General features: G+C 32.9%; 1 protein-coding gene across 4 annotated transcripts in view; it reads left to right on the top strand.

Moving 5' to 3' along the window:
- The window catches only part of TDRD3 (tudor domain containing 3), a 212781-nt gene that overhangs the window by 129735 nt on the left and 69196 nt on the right, over positions 1 to 13850 (top strand). For all 4 annotated transcript variants that reach the window (XM_036893643.2, XM_036893641.2, XM_057494583.1 and 1 more), the window contains exons 6-7: positions 6810 to 6881; positions 8955 to 9104. In XM_036893643.2, the coding sequence (XP_036749538.2) occupies positions 6810 to 6881; positions 8955 to 9104 (222 nt within the window). The remainder of the gene's footprint in view (positions 1 to 6809; positions 6882 to 8954; positions 9105 to 13850) is intronic.

The raw sequence follows: 13850 nt of genomic DNA on the forward strand, positions 1-13850 counted from the left end.
CTTGAACTTTTAAAATACTGTACTCTTTTTATTGTATTAAGGAGACCTTCCCATAATGAATAGTAAAATTAGTCTTTTCTGCCAGAGTTGAATAGAATGAAACACAGTGATCTTTACAGAAACTATCTGCCTTTGTTTAAGCATATTGTTCCTCTAAAGCACCTGTCATTTTTCAGTATTTGTTATATGTTATTATGTATTTTTAAAGTCATTCTTTACTAACTTTTTTAAACTGCCAAACTACCAGTTATGAAAATGTGTGTAATGTATCTGTGTGTCATTCTTTCTACAAAAAACAGAAGTGTTTGTGCATATGTCTGAATATAATTATGTATATTTGTCTCATCTGTATATACACATGCATACTAGTGAAAGCAGATTAGAATTTCCCTATACTGATGGGGTTCATGTTGCATTTATCTTCCTAATCACGTTAGTTGATGTTTGTCCCATTTACGTTAATAATTATTTTCATCCTTGTAGTCATCTAGGTTTTCTAGTGATTATTCATCTGTTTTGCTTCCAGCAGCGAATTCTGTTGATCCACTGCAGTCAAATCTTGTATCAATCCCTTGCTCTCTAGTTTCATTGCCATTCCTATAGTTGGTCTTTTTTTTTTTTTCCACTTTATTTTCAAATGATCATGACTTTATTATTATAGTTTAAGTCTACTATCTATTACTTGGACTGTTACAGTAGCCTTTTAACTGGCCTCTCCACATATCCTTTCCCCATCTTCTAATTTATTTTATATACTTCTGCAAAATTATCAGAATACAGCACACCCTGCTTTTATTTCAGTGCTTAATTTGGGACTGTTTACCTAGTTCCAGTTTACCATTTCAACTTTCTAAATTATTTCACATAGATTTTTGTCTACTCAAATGGAACTACTTACCCTTTCTTTGGTTTTCTATGCTTTCCTTGGTTATACTTTAAAAAGGGAAAAAAAAAGATTTTCCCACTTTTATGGCTTTCATTTTGTTTCTTTCTTTTGCTAACCCCTGCATAACCAAATTGTTCCCGTGCTTTTAGGCTCACATCAACTGCTTGCTTTTTCACCAAGTAAAATAGCTGCTGCTTTATCAAATTCTTGGAATAGTTCACCTGTGTTAATAAGCATATTACTTTTTACCTAGCACTAAAATTATGTTAATTTATTGTCTCCTTTAATAGATTGTAAGCTTTTTAAGGTCAGAATTCTTGTTTTTGTCTTTGTTCAATTCTATGAATATCTGTTGAACACTCTCTAGATGATTGTGCTGGGCTCTTGCCATCTGTCTATCATGTAATCCTCCTAACATATAAGGGAGTGTTATGTCCATGTAGATCAGAAATGCACATAAAGAACTATTAAATAACTACTTTTCAATTTTATGATTAAACAGCTAATAGGTAATAGATCTGAGCTTCCTGTTTCTCCAAAGTGGTAGCCCTTAGTCTTACATGCAGTAAACATCAAAACAAATAGTTGTGAAATGAGTGAGTTACAAAGTACATGAAGCTATTTATTCTCTGATCTAAAATTGATGTTTTTGTGCCACCCTCAAATCTTGCATGTTGTCTAGAATGAGCCAAGAGGCCTAACAATATCTAAAGCTTTTGGTATTTTATGATATGTTACTCTTTTCTGTTTTTTTGAGTTTGAAAGTGCCTCTATTTGGGAGGAAAATAAATAAGGGGATTCAGGCACATTTTTTATTCCTTAGTACTTATTCCTTTTAATAGTAATATGCTACATTTTAGGCTCATGTACTATGCAGTATAAGATAATCTTGCATAATTGCATTGTTTAGCTGAAAATGTTACAAAAGCATGTAATTCAGAAGTGGGTTGATAGTTTTATATAAATAGTCAAGTTCGTGAACTTTGAATTTCACAGAGAAATCCTATGTAATTCATGTGATCCTTTCCTTTCAGAAGTTGATATACTATATTTTTATTATCATTAGAGATTTTTTAGTGTGGTAAGATGTTCTTAAATCAGATCAATACCTTACATAATTTTCCCAACCAACCTACCTCACTAACTATAAAGTCAGTTAAACACTCCTAGAAATTTTCTGACACCGCAACACACACACACACACACACACACACACACACACACACACACACACACACACAGAGTTTATTAGTAGTTTAATGGTTTATAATATATCTTTGTATTTTGTTTCCGGAAAGTTGTGTTAGTATTTCATGTTAACAGGCAATAAAAATTTACATTAAAAGAAGTTTGAAAACACCTCAATATGATTATGGCTCCTTTTGTTTTTATAAATTTTTTTTGTTTTGGTAACCATAGCAATGTAGAAATTATGAAGAGTTCATTTACTTGAGCAGCTGGCAGGTGATACACATAGAAATCAAATGTACACATAGAAATCATAAACCAAAGAGTTAATTTTGTAAGTAAGGGGCCTTTAAAATTCTTGTAAATAAATAGGGCAAGGGAACATTGGCAGTTTTTAAACCATGTGTGGGTGTTGTAGCTATACCAAGTTGTCTATAGATAGGTGAAGAAAAGAAAACACAAACCTCAAGGTGTTTTGTATGTTTGACAAGACAGGTTCTAGGGAGTTTTGTACCAGATGTAATTTGCAAAATTATTTATTCTCTGATCTATACGTTTATTTATCAACCCTCCCAAAAAGACCTGGATTTTTTAAATGTCTTTTGTGTGTGTATGTGGTAAAGTACACATAACATTTTAACTCTTTTTAAGTGTAAAATTTGGTGGCATTAAGTTCATTCATATTATTGCACAATCATCACAACCATCTACTTTTAGATTTTTTATCTTCCTAAACTGAAACTCATACACAAAACAGTAATTTCCCATCCCCTCTTCCCCCAGTCTCTGACAATTACCATTCTACTTGCTGTCTCTATGAATTTGACTACTCTAAGAACCTCATATAACTGGAATCATACAATATTTGGCCTTTGTATCTGGGTTACTTCATTTAACATGTCTTCAGGGTTCTCCATGTTGTAGCATGTGTCAGATTTCCATTGTGTGTATATACCACAATTTGTGTATTCATCTACTGACGGACATGATGGTTGTTTTCACCTTTTGATTGTTGTAAATAATGCATTATGAATGTGGGTGTACAAATATCTATTTAAGTTCCTGCTTTCAGTACTTTGGGGTGTATACCCTAAAGTAGAATTTCTGGGTCACATGGTAATTCATTGTGTAATTTGAGTAAGTGCCATACTGTTGTGCATAGCTACTGCACCGTTTATATTACTACTAGCACTGCACAAGGGATCCAGGTTCTCCACATCCTCACCAACCCTTATTATGTTTTCTTGATAATAACCATTCTAAAAGGTGTGAAGTGGAATCTCAGTGTGTTTTTGATTTGCATTTCCCTAATGCTTAGTTATGTTTAGCATCTTTTCATAGATTTATTGGCCATTTGCATATCTCCTTTGGATAAATGTTTATTTAAGCCCTTTGCCCATTTTTTAATTGGTTGCTTTGTTTTATAAGTTATTGGTATTTTTTGAATATCATTCTTTATCAGATATTTTGCAAATATTTTTTTTACGTTCTATGAGTTGCCTTCTCACTTGCTTGATAGAGTCTGTTGATCCACAAAAGTTTTTAATTTTGTTGACATTGAGTTTTATCTGTGTTTTTCTTTTGTTGCCTATGCTTTTGGTGTCATATGTAAGAAATCATTGCCAAATCCCATGTTATGAAACTTTTCCCCTGTTTTCTTCTAAGAGATTTGTGGGCTAGCTCTTAAATTTATGTCTTTGATCTACTTAAAATTAATTTCTATACATGATAGAAGGGTCCAGCTTCATTCTTTTACATGTGGGTATCCTGTTTTCCCAACACCATTTGTTGAAAAGACCCTCCTTTCCCTAATGAATGGTCTTATCATCCTAATCAAAAATCATTTGACTACATATGCAAGGGTTTATTTCTGTACTCTCTATTTTACTTTGTTGGTCTATATGTCTCTCTTTATTTTAGTACCAAACTGTTCTGATTACATAACTTTGTAGTAAATTTTATCATTGAGAAGCATGAGGCCTTTTTTTAGGATAGTTTTGACTATTCAGGGTCCCTTGCAATTCCATATGAATTTTAGGATGAATTTTTCTGTTTCTGCAAAAAATGTTTTTGAGACTTTGATAGGGATTGCAGTGGATCTCTAGACGACTTTGAGTAGTACTGACATCATAACAATACTAAATATTCCAGTCTGTGGTGACATGGTATCTTCTTTAATTTCTTTTTAGCAATTCTTTGTGGTTTTAGTGTTCAGATCTCTTAAGTTTAGCTTTAAGTTTGCTAAGTATTTTATTATTTTTGATGCTATTATAAATGGAAACTTAACAACTGGCATTTTTTTTTTTGTTCAGCTAGTTCTCAGCAATGAGTTAAGAGAATTTGTATGTAGCTTTCTGGAGCTTCTTTTCTTCGCTGGTCCCTCTTTTCTAAAACTCAGCCCCACAACTTCCAGTTGCTTCAACATGTCTGAACTATGAGATTGATTTTCTTAACTTAACTCAGTGCTCTCTGTCTGCATCATGTCTCCAAGCAGGAAGACAGAGCTCGCTTGTTGTTGTTTTTTTTCTCTTTCTCTGAGGGATTACTGTTCTGTACTTCTTATTGTCGTATGTTTTTTTCAATCAATTGTTTCTTACATGTCCAGATTTCTAGTTGTTTATAGAGGGAGACTTAAGTCTGAGTCTTGTAGGTTCATCAGGATGGTAAGTAGAAATCCTGTGTTTTCAATTGTACAATGTGTATTTAGAGGTGCTATTATTGGCAACTTATGCAAGCTTTTTAACAAATTTACAGTATAAATTGAAATGGTTTATTGCTGTTTGAATAATATTTTTCTTATATCTAAAGTAAAGCTAAGGAAATGACTCCTAGATAATATTATGCATTCATTGGTTTAAGAAAATAGGGTAAGATCTTAAATACAGCTTGCAAAGAAATGTTGCATTCATATACAGTTTGTTATTCTTTGATTAATCAGTTGAATAGTCTTGTTAGTTTTAGTGTTCTTATATAACTTGACATAAAATATATAGTATTTATTACATAATGCAAGAACTCTAGAATATTTGAAAGGGCACATGGTGACTTTTTAACTTTATTTTTCACACTATTTTACATCATATTTTAAGCTCAATATTTTCTGTAATGATGATTATTAAGAATGCACAAAAAGTTTAACATTGAGATTATGTACTAAATGACAACTAGTGCTTGACATATATATATGTTAACACCTTTAAAACAAAACAAATAGGAGGAATAGAGGACTGAAAGTTTATGACATTTTTGAAGAACTTTATGATGTAAGAAATTGCTTTTCCTAGGAGGATTTTTTTTTTCCATATTCTTAATATATTGCTATCTCTCTAATCCTAAATGAAAGTTAGGGAGAAAAGAAAACTAAAATTATAGGGTTTGGAAGGTTATTTTTATTAAAAGAAAGTCAGTTGAATACTTCTTCAAAGTATAAATTGATTTGAAAAATAAGACTTTATTAAGGAAGTTTACCATAATTGAAAGCAACCTTCATATTATGAACTATAGTAATCTGATCTGTTTAAATAATTAGAAGTCACCTTTATCAGTATCCATGTGAGCTGTTGTTAGTCACAACTCTTCTGATACCTAATGTGTAGGTTTTCCACACCAAGCAATTCAATTCTCTGTGGACACCAATCAGACGTCCTAAAATTTAACTCGTTTCTGACACTACTTGCCTTTGAGTTAGCACAGACTCAAGAGGTTAAGGACTCAATCTCACAAAATTGCCACCCACTTCAGATGCCAATTACAAGTAGGGGGTTCCCAAGTTACCACACTTCTGTCCACTTTGGTTACAAATTGGGTGTTTCATGACCACCTGCTCAGGTTCAATACCTTGCTATGACAGCTTCAAAACTCAGGGAAGCACTTAACTTAGTATTACCGGTTCATTATAAAGAACACAAATGAACAGCCAGATGAAGAAGCACAAGGAAGGATCTTCTGTCCTCATGGAGTTTAGTGTGTTCCACCCTCCTGGTACATGGATGTGTTCACCAACCTGGAAGTTCTCTGAACCCCCTCGTTTAGGGTTTTTGTGGAGGTTTGTAACTTAGGCATGATGGATTAAATCATTGGACTTAAGTGATTAGCTCAGTCTCCAGCCTTCTAATCACATGGTTGGTTCCTTTGACAACCAGTCCCTACCCTGAGCTATCTAGGGGCCCATCAGTAGTCATCTCATTAGAATAAACACAGGGAGCTTGTTTTGAATGAATGAGTGATGCTCCTCTCACCCCTGTCACTCAGGAAATTTTGGGGGTTTTAGGAGCTGTGTTCCAGCAACTGGGGAAGAAGGCCAGATACATATTTTCTTATTATATCACAATATCACAGTCTAAAAATCATTTTGAAGATAATTTCTAGGCAATATGTCATATTACAGTTTTAATGTTTTGAAGGTGAAATTCTTGTTACCCAACTTTGTTGTCTTTGAATTTACTATTTTGTTGAGATTTTTTTACTATTCTCTTTTTATGGGAGAAACTTGATAAATAGTTCTGAAAATTGAATGTGAATGTATATTTTGGTATGGGGAGATGAGGGGAGAGCCTTTGCCTAATTATTGAAGTTAGGAATAAAATATTGTTTATAGCTTGAAATAATTATAGAAGCCTTTTTCCCCCATTTCTTATAAGAACCTATTAAAATAAGTGAAATCCTAGTGCACTGTAAATGTTGTAGATGTATTTTTTATGTATAATTTCTGTTTCATGACTCATTTTTCTCACAGAGCTTGTCAAAACACAATAGAAGCAATATTGGAACCGAAGGTGGACCACCTCCTTTTGTGCCTTTTGGACAGGTAGGGACTTTCATGTTGGCAGATGAATTTTAATCAGCAAAAAGTGTCTTTCATTTGTATTCAAGCTATGTTTAGTTTTGTGCTGAACTATTCATTTGAAGGTCATGGAGCTATATGGAAATATATTAACTTTGGGTATTTAATAATTGTGGGATTTTTTTTCTTTAATTAAATTGTTGGTTGTAGATCCTTTTCTCAAGAGCTGTTAAACCAAAGATTGAAGCAATTAAGAGGCACACCTGAAGAGTAATTTAGAACTAATTAAGATAGGAGGGTGAAGGGGCATGGGGTTTTTTTGAGAGAAATTTGAAATTAACAAGACAAAAATATGCTATAATTTTTCACTTTGTTCAGTAAAAACAAAAGAGGAATGAAAGGTCAACACAAGATGTGACACAAAGGCAAGGACACAAGAGGCAGGAAGGGCATCACTGCCCTTCAGGAGAGCATCCTGTCCCAGCCCTCCTTCCTGAGGTTCTGTTCTTTAGCCATGATCCAAATTCCCATCTCAGTCACGGACTTAATTTTGTTTCCTTTTGTTATTTTCCTTTGCAACCTCAGCGGCTGTGATCCTTCTCTCACATAAGGTTTTCTGTCTACTTCAGATTTTTTAGTCGGACTTGAGGTAGTTCCTCAGCTGGCCGATATCTTGTGTCTTCTTTGTGCTCAGCATCAAATTACATTCATAACAGTCTCCTCCAGCCTTTTCCTGTTTTATTCCTGACAAGTGTGAGAATAATGCTTATGGCAGCTTGCACTTTGCTTCATGATGCCACCAAAATTTAGCTATTGGTAATCTGCCTTGCATTTGCGCTTATTTATCTTTGACAGTGCTAGCTAGCTCAGAGTGAAGATAAGTTTGGGACACAGCAGGTAGGAAACAGAGACCTATATCTTGATAACCCTTTTAAAAAATTTTTGGTGTGAAAAACAGATGTCTAGTTAGTTGATCAGGAGATAAATTGGTAGGATCCGTGGACTGGCATCCTCTTCAAAAAACTTTTTGTAGAATCTACATAAAATTAAATCTAAAATCATTCTCGCATCATGACTATTTTGAAAATATTTTAAAAATAGGTCGATTTTAATTGTGTTGGACAGACAAGATAAAAGGAGGCATGATGCCTTATGGCCCATGTTGATGATATTCTCTATTCTACTGGTATAATAAAACTCTCAAAATTAAAACTGAGTGTAAACATTCTAATAATTTATATTTAAAAATAATAAATTATATGTTTGTAAGAATTTACTTTTTCCTTAAACATTTTGGTGATAATATTTCTTTCATAAATTGCTTAGAGAAACTCATGGTCTAATTATTTTAAGTGTGAATTATAGCTTTTTTATTAGAAGTGTAATAAATGTTATAGTTTCAATAATATTTATTTGTTTATAGAGTTCATTCTGAAAAATTCCTATTCAGCATATCTTAGCGTTGTATACGGGTTAAAGGTAATTCTGGCAGTGTGTTGGTATCAACACAATATATATATTATATTGCTGAAAATCTCTATGTGTATAACACATTTGTTGCAAAGGTTTTTTTTTATTAATGAGTTGAGAAAAGGTAATTGCATAGAATTTTTACTGCTAGGATTGGAAGGGGAACAGAATTCAGGGCTTATTTTTAGACAGTGATAGCTTTCTTAATTTATTTTATGATACTAAAAATAAAAAAACTGTGTAGCCTGATTGAAGGAGCGGGTATCTTTTTAGGTTTTGGTTTGTAAGTTCAAGGACATCTTTTTTATATGTTAAACTAACCATACTACTTAACCCTTATATGAATATTGGGGCATAATATGGAAATCAAGCTCTTAAAAAAAGTTTACCTCTTCTTGTGTAATTGTCTATCCTGTTTGAAATATAAATTATTTTTACCAGTTAGATTTATTACTTTAATTGGTTTTCTACCTTTATTTTTAAATCTGGGGAAGAATTACATTTTTATGGTTCTCAGTTGTTTTAAGTGATACAAACATTTCTTTTGAAGAAGCATTACTTTATTCTGAAAAATTTGAATCTCTTTTGGAACTTCTGTAGTGATTTATTTTTATTTATTATTACCAGAAGTGTATATCTTATGACCAAGTGGATAGCAGAGATCTTGATCGACGAAAGACATTGCAAGTTACGATGCCTGTCAAACCTACAAATGATAATGATGAATTTGAAAAGCAAAGGACTGCTGCTATTGCAGAAGTTGCAAAGAGCAAAGAAGTAAGAAACTAAATCATTATGAATTTCTCTTATTTCTTGTTATGTCCTATTTAAATTACCCATAATTATCATCTTTTCACATTAGTAACTAATTGCACAAACTTTTGACATTTTTCTTATATTCTCCATCAGTAGAAAATGCCCTGGTACCTTATGGAATCTTAAGCATGCATATTTTACTCATATGTTTTTTGTCTAAGTCTCCTTGACAATTTTATTGTTACCCTTGATAGCAAACTTATTATTTATTTCTGAATGCTTCTTATCTCCCTCTTCCTTTTCTTAACAACTTTAGGGTAACAACTCAAACAATACTTTTTATTATGTCAAAGGGTTTCCTATTGTTGGTTGGGCTTGATACCACTTTTTGAGGATAATTTTCCTCTTATAACAGCAACTTTGGAGGAATGCAGGTAAAAATTGGTGGCTCAGGATTATTATTTTTGTTAGTTTTCATTCTTAAATCTACTTATATATAGTAAAAAAATAATTTATATCTTTGGGTTATATGTATTTATTCACACACACACACTGTCATATACTATTAATAGCCAAATAGTTTTCTTTTAATTATTTGAAATTCTTGCTTATTTGAAATAGGTATTTTCTCTAGTTATTTATCTATTTTTAGACTTTGATAAGAAATTTTAGTTTATGAAGTAGTTGCTTAGACAGACTCTTCTTAACCAGTGAGATTGAAATACTTTCCTTCATCCAGAACCAGTAATGAAGCTTAGCTAACAACTATTTTCCTACTTAAATTCAGTGTTGGAGTAGGAGACTTACTGAAATTTGCTTGCCTTCCTGCAGTGTGTTTTTCTGTTGTTGGTCTAACATAGGGGCCAAAAGCAAAGCTGTGGAATCAGGCAGCCTGGAAGCATATCCTGCTGACAACCTCACTTAGCTTATGTGGCTTTTTCTGCCATGTTTTTCTTTACCTATGAAAAGGCAAAATAATAGTACTTACTTCAAATGGTTGCTATGAGAATTAAAATTAATACTCTTTAAAACATTTAGAACACTACATGTCACAGATCATGATATTCCTTTGCTAAAAGCTCTCAATAAGTGTGTCCGTTGCTATTCTTTAGTGTTTATTCTAAGGCATATTTTAAATAAATCATTTTAATATTTCTTAAATTAATGCATTTTATATAGTTTACATTAAATATAGTTCTTCCCCAAAAGCTGTTAAAATTAATGGAGTTTAAGAAGAGGATATTGGATATATATCAGTTTCTTAATGATTGTAGCAAAGTTATTCTTTTGATTTATATTTTTCTTGTATAAACTTTATTCCCAAAATTTTGTTTTATGTGGTTACAGCAACCTACTTACTGGAATATAGTCAACTTACTGTAGTATGCTTCATTTTTTAAAAAATCATAATTGATCACATTTATGTTTCTCCATAATTATTTGAAAATAAAGAGTTATAGTTTTCTGAAACAGACTTAAAACTTCTCAATTTATATATGAGAGAACTGATGGAAGTTTGAGACTAAAGGAGCTTGCCCAGGGTTACCCTAGTGACAATTCTAGGACTAAATCTGTGTGTATTATAGGAGAATATTATACCCAAAAGCTCTGTATAGGTAAGTACACACATACACACACATACATATTTAATCTGAAAGTCTGAACAACAAAATCACATAACAATGTAATTGTTCTGAAAAGGTGTTTTATGATCATTTAAACATTTGCGTGGATTTGGTAGAGTCTACTGCAAATGATTAAATTATGGCTTTTATTCCTATTTTCCTATATTCTTTCATTCAGCAAATACTTTTTGAGACTCTATTATATACCAAGAAGTGTTTTAAAAGCTTAGGTTATATCAATGAACAAAATAGACTAAAGATCCTTGCCTTTATCAAGTTTATATTTTAGTAAGAGAGAGAGACTGTTAGAATAAAAAGCATGTAAATTATATAGTAGGTTAGAAGTTGGTAAGTGTTTCAGAAAAAAGAAAAAAGTAGAGTAGGATGAGGAGTTGGAAGTGCCAGTTTGGGTAGGGAGGCAGGGTGATTGCAACTTAAAATAGTCAGAAAAATGCTAAGAAAAATGAGAATTATTTGAAATTCCTCTATAGTTTACAGTCTAGTAATGACAGTAAATAAGGTAAATATACTACATAAGTAAATTATATATTTCAATTTTAAATACAGTAGTTTGCTTAGGCCTGAAGATGGTGTGACTTGATCCGAGACTTGAAGGAGGTAAGAGAATTAGCTATGTGGTTATCTGAGAACAATATTTCAGGGAGAAGGGACAGCCTTTGCCAAGGCTCTCAGGCAGGAGTACTTGATCAAGGAATAGCAAGGTAGACAATGGAAGCAGAGCGAGCAAAGGGACAGGTAGTGGAATATAAATTCAAGAGTGATCATGGAGGTTAGCTTGTGTAGAGAGGGCCCTGTGTGCAGTCTTACAGACATTGGCCTTTATTCAGAAAGAAATGGGCAGTTTTTAAAGGGTTTTCAGCATGACAGTGATATCAACTGACCTCCATTTTAAAAGTCTAATTCTAGCTGCTATATTCGGGATAGATTGTAGAGAGCGAAGGTTAGAATCAGATAATTAGGAAATTATTGAAGTAATCCAAGGAACGGAAAATGATAATAGCTTGGATAAAGATGGCAGCTGTGTGGGTAAGCAAGTGGTCAGATTCCAGAATTTTGAAAGTAGAGCCATCAGTGTTTCTGAGATACTGAATGTGGAACATGAGAAAAGTGTCTTGAATGATTCTAAGGGTTTTGCTCTTAGAAATTGGTAGGTTGTTTTCTTTGAATTGGGGAAGACTGGGATAGAACAGGTTTGAGAGGAGAGAGATCTGGTGTTCTGTTTTGAACATACTACCGTTGAAGTGCCTATCAGGCACATAGTAATGTTTAATAGGTAGTGAGATTTGCAAGTGTTGAAGGGTGAGCTTTGGAATGGATATGTGCGTTTGAGAGTTGTATGCATATTTATAATCTTGAGACCAAATGAGGTCATCAAAGGAATAAATGCTGAAGGGCAGAGAAAAGGGTACAGAATGAGCCGTGTAGCATTAAAGTTTGGATGAAAGAAGTTGAACCAGCCAAGGTGTGACCAGTAAAACAGGATCAGAACAAAAGAAGGGAGAAGTCGTGTCATGGAGGAAGGAGTGTTGAACTCACCAGAGGCTGTTGGAAGGTCATGTGAGATGTGGCCTGATAATTAATGTAGGGTTTCAGAGGTTGTTCATTCACTCCACATTCTTCTAGATGTTCATATGGGTGGAAATACAATAAAATATGAGGTGCTAAGATAACTTGTAAGTGTATAGATATCAGTGGCAGGCAGGAGATCGGGGAGCTGATGTGAAAATCTATGCAACTTCTTTAATTATTGGAATTTCAGTTTTATCAGTGAGGAAGTAAGCAAGGTCAACGGTGACAATGGGAGAGATGTTGGAGGTCTGAGGAGTGAGGAGAACATATTAAATAGTGGCCTAAAACATTGGGAGGGTGAAATATAGTAAGATGGCTAGAAAAATACAGTAAGGTTGCTAGGTGGCTTCAAGGGTCCATATGAGTTTCACCATCATGATGCTCTCTCAGATGCCTGATTCGTACAGTATGGACAAGATAGTATGGCTCATAAAGACATCTCCAGTTACTTTATGTGCAATGTTTAAGTTGTAATGTTTGTAGATACTTACATGTTTAGTAAGTGACATATGTTGTAAAAGAGTGGAAAGCAATTCTGAAAGTGCTATTTATCCTATTCCTTATTCTATATAATGGAAAGAAATGCATCCAGAAAATGGGACTATTTCATTGGCACCAAAAGAAAAAAACACTTGGAGTTATGGACTTTAAATTATGGAAACGTATTTAATTTGAAACAGGTCAGGCTCCAGATTTTTAAGATAACTATGTTCTAATATATTAAGCAAAACAATAATGTTGCCATCTGTTTTGTATGTTTACCATGTGCCAGTTACTGAATTGATCACTTCATGTCAGTGATATCATTTAATCCTCACACTGTCCTAGTGAAGTAGGTCTTCTGATCCTTGTTTTAAGATTGAGAAAACTGAGGCTCATGGAAGGTGGAAGTTAAGAGACTTTCCCTGAGGACAACACGTAGGAAGTGGCTGAACCAAGATTTAGTTCCAGCCTTGTGTAGCTCCAAAGCCTGTAATTTTAACTATTCTACCTACTGGATATTTAACATGTTGTCCATTAGTGCTTATCTAACATTATTTTTCTATTTTTCAGCATTTCTCTATTTCTTTACATTTTCATCTGATTAAAAATAATTTTCCAATGTCCTATTAATTTATAAAAGCATGTTTTCTTATTGTAATAATTTTAAACCATTGATTATTATGTCTAATAAAAATCATCTTGACTTCTTCCTCTTTTATTAGATCTGTTAGATCAATAAAGATATTATATAACCAGATGTTTAACTTTATATTGTATAAGTAACAGCTGTGGGATGCTTTTCAGTTATGAATTTGTATCTTTCCAAACTAATATTCTTCGTGTTCTAGTCTTTTCACAGTAGTTTTGATAAAACAAAAATGAGATCAAATCAAATTTTCAAATTTGATTATACATATAATTATTTTAAAAAGCCAAGCAAAATAAGAAATAGGGGCTTCAAAGCTTTTATACATAGTTGGTAAGACATATCATGTCATTGAATGTAAATAATAAATTAGTACTGTAAATTTTAATCCAGTGTTAGAATTTATATTACTTGTTTACCATC

This window comes from Manis pentadactyla, chromosome 17 (genome assembly GCF_030020395.1).
Source record: "Manis pentadactyla isolate mManPen7 chromosome 17, mManPen7.hap1, whole genome shotgun sequence".
In the NCBI taxonomy this organism is placed as follows: Eukaryota; Metazoa; Chordata; class Mammalia; order Pholidota; family Manidae; genus Manis; species Manis pentadactyla.